Here is an 11,968-nt window from a genome sequence, read left to right as displayed (position 1 = left end):
AAAAATTCCAAATTTCAAAATGTAAATGATGCAAAAATAAAAATCTACTCCTTTCTTGGACCATATTGTCATAAATATGCTTTGTAACTATTAGACTGACCGCCTGATAAGGGAATAATGTTTACCGTCTTTCATTTAATATTTCGATTATTCTCAAAATTTTGAGAAATTTCCCAATATTTGTAATTATTTCACTTTTACTTTATTTAAATTAGTTTCTTAATAAATCGGCTGCCCGATAGGGTATTTTTGAAAATGCAACTTTTAATTTTTAAATCCTTTACATTTAATTTGTACATGAAGCTTTAAAAGCTTTACAATTCTAAACTTAAAAAAATTGCATTTTCGAAAATACCTAAAGTTTATTCAATCTAAAATACCTAATTTTATCATAATTTAAATAAAATGAATAACGGAAAATCGTATAACAATTCTATTTAACCGTTATATTTTGATTTAAAGTTTAAAAGAAAAAGCTTTTGTAACGTTTAAAGCAAGAAGCTAATAACAACAATATAGAAATGAAGGGTGCCGTTCATAAATTGTTGAAAACTTTTAAAGTAAAAAGCTTTTTATAGTTTGTTTTATTACAATGGCAACTCTAGCAAATTTTGAAAATGTTTAAGAGTATTGCCAAATATATTAAAATTTACTTATGAGTATTAAACTTTATAGAATAAAGTAAAAGAATAAGAATTTTTCTTCTATAATTTATGAATAATGGTGTTAAAATCAATTATAAGAGGGAGAATTGTTGTTATTCATAATTACAAAATGTAAAAAATAAAATAAATTTTGTACTTCGTAAGTAGATTAAAAGTTATCAACTAATTTTAATTCAACAAAAGGAGTCTATGTGAATAGAGATCTAGCTTACTCAATTTTACGACTCAAATTAATTATGTATAATTTTTCAATGAAAAATTTTAAATTTACATTTTTATACGTGCAGAATAAAATTGATTTAAGGTAATCTCGTTATATTTTCTTGCTTTTATGTATTCTGAAGGGTTGATAAAAACAAAACAAAAACTAAGAAACTAATTTTAAATTAAAGTTTAATTTAAAAAAAAATTTTTTAAAGTCTTATCATTCATTTTTAATATAATATCGCTTTAGAATTTTTCTGTTAACAATTACATTATATAATAATTGTATAAAAGTTGTAATTTTATAATATTACAAAAATTTAAAATATTATTTAATAATGTGTATAATATGTATGTATATTTAATCTTCATATAATTGTAGTTTTGTTTCATAAACTTTTTTTTATTCATAAATTTTATCACTCAAGCGTTATTTTTTGACTAAAAACTTTTTTTTTTTTTGTTTCATTTTCTTAATATAACAATTAGCAAAGTTAATTCACAAAAAAAAATTAATATATATTTTTATATTATTTAATTTAGTATATACATTATTTAATTGTATATTAAATTAAATAATGACGTTATTTCCGAAAAACTACCTAAATCTGTGAAAAAACCACGTTACTTTTTTAGTATTATTATTAAAATGGATATAATTTTACATTTACATATAAAATTCAATTTGAAAATTGAATAATGTTGTACAACTTGTATTTGAATTGTCCTCATTTAATAAAATTTTCATTTACAAATTAACGTAGTTTCGATTATTAATTAAGGTAGCTTTTCAGAATGATTAGCTTAATATAAAAGTACATCATATGTATTATAAAACCAACAAAATATGCAAAAAAAAAAAAAATAATAGAATTATGGATCTGGTTTTTCATGTAACCATGGACGAAATATGGGTAATGTTGATGGATAATGAGTATCCGGTTTTAATACAGAGTCAGGCCATGTATTTGAAACATCATGATTATCAGTTCGAAATGGATATGTAGCTAAAACAATTGGCAATTGCAATTTAATTTCTTTTTCTAATGATTTTGGTTCTACAATAAAGAACACATCATATTGTATTTTAATTAAATGGCAACCACGTAAATTTGTTGGCGGTAATGGTGGTACATATAAACTTTCATTACGCCATTCATCTTTCTCTCCAGAACGTATTTTTCCTCTTGCAATTTCAGCTAATGCCCGTTTTTCTACTTGAATACATTTTCCTCTAGCCAAATATTCAATTGTTTCAGTTAATGCTGCTTTTGTTCGTTTTATAACAACATTACTGTTGTTTTTAACATATGCTGTAATTGATATACTTTCTCCTGGCACATAACCACCCTTATCAAGTGATACTCGACATTTAACACTACCACCACCAACACAAGCAACTCCCAATTTATGTTCAACTTCACAACTAAAAGGATGCTACAAACAAAAAATATATATGCATTAAAAAATTAATATATGTTAATAATTAATAAATTAAGAATATTATTTCTTACTGATAATATCGGCTTTTCTAAATTCAAATCAATTGGATTCATAACAATGAAAACTTGATGATTTTTATGAATAAGACCATTTGGTTCGCGTAAAGCTGCTTTACAATAATATTGTATCCAACCATAACGACCTAAAAATGTTGATGGTAATCCAACTGGTAAACCTAATTTAAATGGAAAACTATGAATTCCTGGTGATAGAACAGCTGGACCTTGATCAATATCACCAAATAATTTCATACGAAAATCAATATAATTTTCTTTATCATATGTTCTTTCTTGTCTTGATGAACCAACTCGAACAACACCTTCACCAACAACATGAAAATGTAAACCTAAAGCTGGAGTATCATCTTGCAATTCAAGTAAAACACGACCCGATAAAAATTGACCAGGAAAATAAAGTAATGATGTATTATCAAAAATTATTAAAAACTTCAAGAGTTTACGAGGCATTTTTCACTGTTTTAAGTAATGTGTATAGAATTTTAAATTTTCTGTAACAAAAAAGAAATTTTATTTTAAAATTTGTTTATAAAATCTTTTAATTATATAATTTAGCTATTTTACTTGTTTAATTTTATTTTAAGCATACAAAGTTTCCACATCAAGAAATGTTTTCCTAAAAGTATGCAATTTTCGATTTAGTATCATTAGAAAAAGAATTACTCTTGGATCCTTATTAATATTATGTTTTCTTTCCTTAATAGGTTTCCTTTCTATACATAAGAATTTCGGGTCTGAACATAACAATAGCATGTGGTAAAAAATAATCAAAGCTATATATAAAAGTATTTTCGGTATGATAATTGAAATTTAATAGACTTGGAAAATTACTACTAAGCAGTCACAAGAATTTTTTAGTGATTACAACGTTATATTGCACTACAAAATTAGACTTTTTTACACCTATGAATAAATATTTTTAAAATCTAAATATTTTGTTTATATAACCTTGTATAAAAATATCAGTATTATTGTGCAATAAGAGATTTTTCAATTGTATTTCATAGCAAAATAAAAAACTTTCCGATATTTCAAGAGTATGCTTAAATAACATATTACGATAACTTATACGCATAATGTAATTTTATCTCCGTATATACCGAAATCTATATTAATTAATAATGCACATAATAATATTATGATCACATTATTTTTCTTCAAATATATATATTATATAACATGTGATTTATTATTAACACATAATATACCTATATTAGAATTATATAAGAAATACAAAAGCAGTGTTTCCATAATACAATAAATATTGAATACAGTGCTTCTTTAACTGTCAATCAAATAGATTTAAATTTTTTTTCTTGTATATAAATAGGAAATTTTTTTTTTTAAATCAAGTTTTGGAATCCAAATTTGAAATATTGAAAATACATATATGAATATACTTAAATTATGTTGTGTTGAAGATTCGAAAGAATTATTTAATTTTTAATTATTTTCTTTCTTTTATTCTTATTCATTCTAATAAATTATAATGTGTGTACATATAATATATATATATATATATATTAAAATATAAATCCAAAGAACACACCTGGCTGGGCCTATAGGCATACATAATAGTAATAATATATATGTACAAGTAAATAGAATAGAAGTAACTATATATTATGTATATAAAATTTTTAAAACTTAAAAAGCAAAAAATGTGTGTAGGGGGCGTTGTCAAGGTTTCCAACAATGTTTTCAATATGCTTTAATCATCATCTTGACAAATTTTAAATCAGTTAAATTTTAATATTTTCCATTATTGTAATTTTTTTTTGTTGAAATGTAACAAAATTTAAATAAAAAATAATTATTTATTTATATCTAAATAAATAAATTAAATATGCATATAAAATTATAATAAATTATTCAATCTTTTTTTTAGATCACTTTTTATGTACACTTTTTAGATCACTTATAGAGAATCAACTATTTTAGTAAAATTATTTACAAAAAAATAAGAAAATATTGAATAATTTATCGTTTTAATCTTATTTTATTTAAAAAAAAAAAAATTCATTAGCATTGAAATATACGAACATACATGTATACACATAATTTTTGTTTGTGTTAAGATCTGATGACTATTTTTAGTTGATTGATTACATTACTTTTGTGTACATACAAATAATCATATATTTTGCAATTATCATTCAAAGCAGGTATAAAATGATCCCTTATATAATTATATCTCACCTTCACAATTTTTTATTTTCTTTTTTTCTCTCTATTTTTTATTTTTTATTTTATTGTTTATTTTTATTTGTTTTTCCTTTTATTAACTTGTACTGTTGCATTCAATTTGATTGTTTAACATTATTACAATTGTAATTTAATTTTTAAAAAATTACATTTAATTCTACTACATACATACATAATAATAAAAATAATACAAAACGATTTGAAATTAATTAATTCTTCTAAAAATTAAAAATAATTTTATTTAATTTTTTCTTATTGAACTGCCATTATAATTTATTGCATATTAAATTCAAAAAAAAAAAAAAAAATAAAAAAAAAAATTAAAATTATAAATAAATTCGTATTTTATTTTTAGTCATAAATTATAGAGTGCTTCTTCTAAACTAAATCATTTGAGTATATTGTATAAATGTTAATATCAAGAAATTTATTTAAAAAAAAAATTGAGATTTATTAAAGAGAGAAAAGAATCTCTTGAGAAAATAATCAAATACACAATGACAGTAACTCATTACTTTACTATTACAATACTATACTATACAGCGCTGCCAAAAAATGTAGATTTATCTTCAAAATTAAGGTATTTTGGTCATTTTATTTTTGTGTGCAAAACTTCAAAATAAGATATGTATTTAAAATTTTTAAATTTTACATGCAAAAATATCTTCAAAATTAAGGTTTTTTAACGTTACTGAAGTTTTTCAGATTTGGAATTTTTTTTATACATTTTTCCATATTTTCCAAAGTTTGCAAACAAACGTTTTGACCAAAAATAGAATTTAATACTCAACGTATGGTAACGCTACTTTCAAGACAGTTAATGGGCTTGATGCATTAAGGGCTTATGACATCTCATATCAATTTACATGTCAGTAGTTTCTCTTTTTGGCGTCTAATTGGGTTCCAATTGAAATCGTGCTACTTTGGCTTCCTACTTCTTTCAATTAAACTTCAATTAAAGATCTTTTATCGTTCATCAAGATTTTTTTTCTAATTAAGTCTTCAAAATGAAAGATTTTTTTTTTTCAAAAAATGAAAATATTTGGGCTAATCTATATGGCAGCACTGATTACATAGTATAGTCTTTTATACATTATAATGAAAGAAAAACAGTAAGTAGAAAGAGAGAGAGAGAGAAGGAGAGTAAGAATCCAAAATATTTGGAGTAAAAATGTAACCATAACCGAATATAGAATTATGTTTTGTATTTTTTTGTTTTTATTTTTTCTTTATTTATATACATATACAAATTTATAGGTAAACAGGTAAAACAGGTAAAATATATTATATAAATGCCATATTTGTAGACAAAATTATATTATATTAATATGATGATAATATAATATTACGTATATATATACATATATGAATTGAATATAAAATTTTATATTTGATTTAGCGAGAATAAAATTATTATACAATTTTTGTCAGAATTAGAAAACAATTTTCAATTTTATTTTACGTATACTTTTACAAATAAATGATGGGTTTTATTAAAGAAATATAGGTGAGATAATAGGATTAGATTGGAAAGATTAGAAAGTCAATTAATTTCAATTAGAAAAACGTACTTTATTTTGCCAATCAGCAGAGACTTACCAAAATTTCTTTAATTTTAAAATAATTTCGGCTCAATAAACGGTAGAACGAAAAAAAAATATTTTGAGCCATTTTATATGTTATTTATGACAAAATTGTCCGCAACTCGTCCCGATTATTGTTTCATTCATTTCATTCTCCCCTGCAAAAGGGTTCCAAACCAGATTACCATTCCATCACAGTCTTTGGAATTTTTTGACTGTCATAGCTTTCACTTTACATCTTAATAGACCACGAGAAATCTCATAGGTTTAACACGTCTTTCGATGTCGATCCAGACTTTGCATCGTACTCCATTTTACGATACAAGTGTTTGTGTGCATCTATGTACTTAAAATAAAAAAAAAAATGTATTAATAAACCTAAAACTTACAGTATTTATAGAGTCTTTTTAACCAGTTAAACCAGGTTAATGAAATACGAATTATATAATAAACGAACCTTATATAAACAAGTTGTAAACATCTGCTTTTAAATTATTATTAAAATTTTTATAGTAGTACTCCCTCATTTTGTTATCTCATAGTTTTTTTTTCTTGTTTTGTTTTCTTTATACACTTTTTTTTTTCAATTTTATATATTTATGTATATGTATATGTGTTGGTATTGCTCCAAACAAATTATTTTTCTCTCTCTCATTTTTATAAGATATAATTGCCGTGTACCTTTTAGCTATAATAATGGTAATGGAGTGGCAATGTTGCTTATGATCCGAAAAAATTTAAGTTAAAGTTATACGTAAATATTTTGAAAAAAAAAAAAATTTTAATGTTACGCTTCATGAATTTGTTATTGTATTTTATGTTTTTTTTATTTATTATATTAATAAAAAAACAAGAAAAAGAAAAATAACAAAGCAATATTCTCATAAAGAGAATTTTTATTTTAATTTAATTTTTAATAATAATCATTATACTTTATAAAATATTGTATGTATGTATGTATGTGTACTAATATATTAAGTAACTCTAACTTACATTAGTATACATTTTAGTTTATGTGTAGTAAATTTAAATTAAATGATGTTAGGCGGTGGTATATTGTAGGTTTAAATATATTAATCATACTTATGCTTAGATTATGATTATATCTATATCTTAGATTTTTATTTTCTATATAACTATTCATTAATTTATGATTATTATTTTTATGATTTAGTCTATATATGTTTGTATTTTGTTATGTATAATTTTTTTTTATCAAATAATCACTTGTATACAAAATACACAAATATTTAATTTTTCATGCATTTTAATTATTTAGTGATGGGTAATATGTTATATTGTATATATACAGAGCGTTCAATGTCACAATATTAAAATATACAAGAAAAATTTAATGTGAGAGAAGCAATGAACTTTCTGCTAATAGACACTATTATTATGTTTTTTTTTTTGTCTATTATGAAATGATATGTACTTAGATATACAAATACATAATATGTATATTTATTTATATATATGAAAATTTTAGAGAATTTTTTACACTTTAACTATATTCGTATATTATAATTTGATAATATACAGCTACGGAATAAGTTGTAAATTATTATTATTACAAAAAAAAAATTTAAGAGTGAAATTAGATATTTGATGAAAAATTAAAAGTGACCAGCTGATTTAAGATATTTCTTGTATTTTTGAATATCAACAAGTTTTATGTTTTTGTTTTTATATTTATAAATAGAATTTTACATTCTCTTTCTGATTAATTTGATATTTTCTTTACAATTAAAGAATCGATACATTCTGTTACCATGAAATATATATAATATAAATATGTCATATACAAATGAAATAAGATATTTATGGTAACTGGTTTTGAAAAAAATTAAAATCTTAAATTTGAACAGTTTTAATTTTTCATTTTTTTTTATACTTGCAATTGTTTCTTATTTGGTTAAACTACAGCATGTTCTTAGCAATTTTATGTAAATGTGCTGTATTTTTCAGTGTTCTTCAACTTGTTAAAAAAATTAAATTTATTATGGTATATAATATAGAATTCGATTGATGCAGTATAATCACATTTGAAATAAGAATCAATGATATTGTGAAATTTGAAACTGAATAATATTATTTTTTAATTATAATCTTAAAATAATTTGTAAATATTTGATAAATTGCACATTGTGCTTGAGATTTTTTTTTTAAAATTTAACAATTAGTATAATGAAAAAGATTCTCACTTAAGTCTTTTATATATTATAGGTGATTTTCTGTTTTGGTATTTTTAAATGAAAGAAAATTAAAACTAGTAAAAACGTTTCAGTATACCGACCGAATTATACCCTGCACAACAGCAGTGTGAGTTTAAAATTTGTTTTTGAAATATCTAGAATTAGCTCTCATTGTTATATACCAAGTATTCGAACCTGACAAACCACTCTATAGAAACTGCATGGATATGTCTGACCTAAAATTGGACACATAACAGTTTTGTGTCTATTACTTTTTTGAATATTTTAAATTAGATTTTGGAGTTCCATGGCAGGTACTCAAAAATGTTAGGCCTTTCCATCAAAACTTCAGGGATATGTGTGGGTTGATATTGGTAACACGATTGCCGAGTTTTATGAAACTAACTCTATTATTTTCCAAAATCATTCAAATTTGCTTTTGGGGTTGTATGGCAGCCACCCAAACCTGTCATGCCATTCCACCAAAACTTCAGGGATATATGTGAGCTATAATTGGACTTGGTGAGCTAGGTCTACCAAATTTAGTGAATGTGACTTTATTATTTTTCCAAACATTTAAAATTGTTTTTTGCAGTTGTTTGGCAGCTACCTGAACCCGTTGTCCAAATTGGCCCAATTACAATAGTAGCCGTCGTTTGCGCAAAAGAAGCAGCTTGTGAAAGTTTGGTGCCGATTTCGTACGATCTGACGGACGGACATGTCTAAATTAATGCAGAATTTTACGCTGAGCAAAAACATATGTCCATATCGGAAACGACTCCTTCAAGTGGTTTCAAATTCAATACCAAAGTAAATATACCCTAGACGAAGTGCAGGTTATAAAAAGAAGAACAAAAATGAAATTTTCTCTTTTTATTGCTGATTTTAAAGTTAACCCTTTATTAATATATTAATAAAGACTAATTTCTTCACATATAATTTTCTTGAAGGGATCCTATATTCTTGACAAACTGTAGTATTGTAGACATTGCAAGGTAAAGGGGAGTGTTCAGACAAAACCGGCTTTTAGATTGTAAAAGACGGCTAAAATGCTGGTGCTTCAGAGATTGTAACCCTCTGCTCATTATAAAAAAAAAATACTAAATTATTCTTGTATTAGCAAAATAAATGGAGACTTATGAATTTCAGAATTTCACGAAAAGGTATAAAGTGTTAGTTTGAACTAGAGGTACAAAAGAGTTAAATCAAATGAGCAATAAAAAAGAGTGCGATAGTAAAATATTTTATGTTAATTTTTATTATAAAAAAGAATAATTACTTCGTAAAATTATTTACGTATTTTTCTTTTTTTAACTAAAATTAAATAGAAAACTTTAAATTTAATGTGTATACTTTGAGCTGACATAAAATTAAATATTCGTTTAATTATAGTTTTTTTTTTTGCAATGTATAAGACATACAATGATACAATAAGAAGAATATTATAAGAAAGTTTTTAAACAATGGTATAATAACAATAATTATAATAATTGACGTATTTAATAAAATTTTATTAGAATGGACAGATTATATAACTCCTTATATAAACCATATTTAATAATTATTAGTTCATATTAAAACAATTTTCTCAAACGAATAGAGCTTTTGAGGTATTTTGTTAGTTGTTTCCATGGTTCTACTTCCACACTCTTATATATTCAATATTAATGTACTTACAATATATATATATATACTGATAAAAATATTACGTTTTTTTATAATAAAAAAGATGAATTTGTTGCCATATTTGGTATCAAAATCTTCTTGATTGGAAGAAAATTTGCCTTTGTTTTTGTTGAAAATTTATACACCTGAAATAAATTTTGTTTTATATAAATAAATACATTATTATTTTCATTATACCAAATTTCCCAATTTTTTATCAAAATTTCTCATTTTCTTACTCATTTGATTCAAAATATCTACAAAATATATTTAAATAAGAGATCAGTTCAAATATGAGTAAAGAAAGAAGATTGTGAACAAACTCAGCTGACATAACACATCATCACGGGACCCCTAGGCGCACCAACTAAACACGCCCTTACCTAACCCAGTACAACTAATATTAATTGCAAATTTTTTTATGTTTTATTTATTATTTTTATTTTTCTATTTTTTTTATTTTTATACAATTTCATTTTTATTTTTTTTTTTTATATAACAACAGGTTGGAAAAAAAAATTCAAAATTTTTATTTTTATTTTAAAAATTTCTTTTTTTTCTTTTTACATACATATACATTCTTTTATATTTATATATAACTTTTCTTTTTATATACTTAAAATTACAAAATGTTTTTTTTCTTTTAGATTTTATTTACTAAATTTTTATATGTACAAAAAATTTATTTCAATTTTTTTTTAATTCAAATTTTCTAATTATCGTAAATTTTCTTATATCAAATTTATTATTTTTTTTTTTTTTTATTTAAAATGTTAACAATATTATCAATTATCGTAATATCGTAATATTTTTATAATGTTTTTGATATTTTGAAAAGAATACCGTATTGCATTTGTTTAATTTTTTTTTTAATATTTTTCTTGTATTTTACATTTAATTTTTTATTTTCAAATTGAATTATTACGATTTTTATTTTAACAATTCTAAAATATTTTAATATTATCTAACAATTTTCTTTTATTATAATTTATATAATTTTATTAAGTTATTTTTTTAATTAAATTTTATCCAAAAACGAAAAAAAAAAAATAGTTTTTTTTAGAATCATTTTCATTTTTAAGGTTTCCTTTTTAATGGTAATATTTTTATTAAATTTTATTTAAAAATTTTATTTCTATTTATATACAAAATTTTAGTGTATAGTTGTTTGTGTTTCAATTTAAAAGTTTTCATTATTCTTTTTTACTATTTAATATAGTTTTTGGTCAGAAACTATTCTACTAATTAAATAATATTTATTATATTAGAATGTTGCCTTTATTTAAAAATTTATTTTTTATTTTATTTTCGTCATACGAGTATTTAATAAATTTTGTATTTTATTTTTGTTTTACATTAAATTTGAAATGTTTTAATGTGTAGTTAAGTAAAGGGTTTTGCTTCAAGAATGAAATTTTAAAATATTTGTTAGAATAATTTACTTGCAATTGAAATTTCAAAAATTCTAAATTCCAAATTCTTTGGTATTAAAAATATTTCTTTTATTGCAAATTATTATAAAAATAATATTAACAGTTGGAAGAAACATTAAGAGATTTACTTTGACTAAATTTTTCCAGATAATAGATAAAACTTTATGAAATTAGTATATCAAATAAAATGAAAAACTGAAAATTTTTACTTAGTCGTAAATTGACTTAGATACCACAGATTTGTTAGAATGTGAAATAAAAAACTGCAAAATTTGACTTAAATTTGGTATTATTAAAAACTAGTTAAAATATAAACTGAAAAATTTTAAAATTCGACTTAGGCTGTTTTTGTATCACCATAGATTTGTTAGTTAAATTAATCATTCTAATTATGGAAGTACAATAAAATTTTTGAATTTATAGAAACAAACAAATATAGAAATAGTAAATTATTATTGTATAATTTAACAGATCAGAAACCAGACAAATAAATCTTCG

The 11,968-nt window shown here is 22.3% G+C and overlaps 1 protein-coding gene across 1 annotated transcript; it reads right to left on the bottom strand.

Annotated features, from left to right (window-relative positions):
- Positions 1 to 1,217: 1,217 nt before the first annotated feature.
- Positions 1,218 to 4,843, bottom strand: LOC129606673 (arrestin domain-containing protein 17). The gene is made up of 3 exons (XM_055517104.1): positions 4,589 to 4,843; positions 2,384 to 2,880; positions 1,218 to 2,306 (listed from the first exon to the last, which is right to left on the bottom strand). Exons 2-3 carry the CDS (start codon positions 2,837 to 2,839, stop codon positions 1,743 to 1,745), a joined length of 1,020 nt encoding a protein of 339 aa, XP_055373079.1. The 5' UTR covers positions 2,840 to 2,880; positions 4,589 to 4,843; the 3' UTR covers positions 1,218 to 1,742.
- Positions 4,844 to 11,968: the final 7,125 nt, after the last annotated feature.

The sequence above is a fragment of the Condylostylus longicornis genome, unplaced genomic scaffold (assembly GCF_029603195.1).
Source record: "Condylostylus longicornis isolate FDR11 unplaced genomic scaffold, ASM2960319v2 ptg000020l, whole genome shotgun sequence".
Taxonomy (NCBI): domain Eukaryota; kingdom Metazoa; phylum Arthropoda; class Insecta; order Diptera; family Dolichopodidae; genus Condylostylus; species Condylostylus longicornis.
Note: the sequence above shows the minus strand (reverse complement) of the source record. Positions and strands in the feature narration are given on the sequence as shown.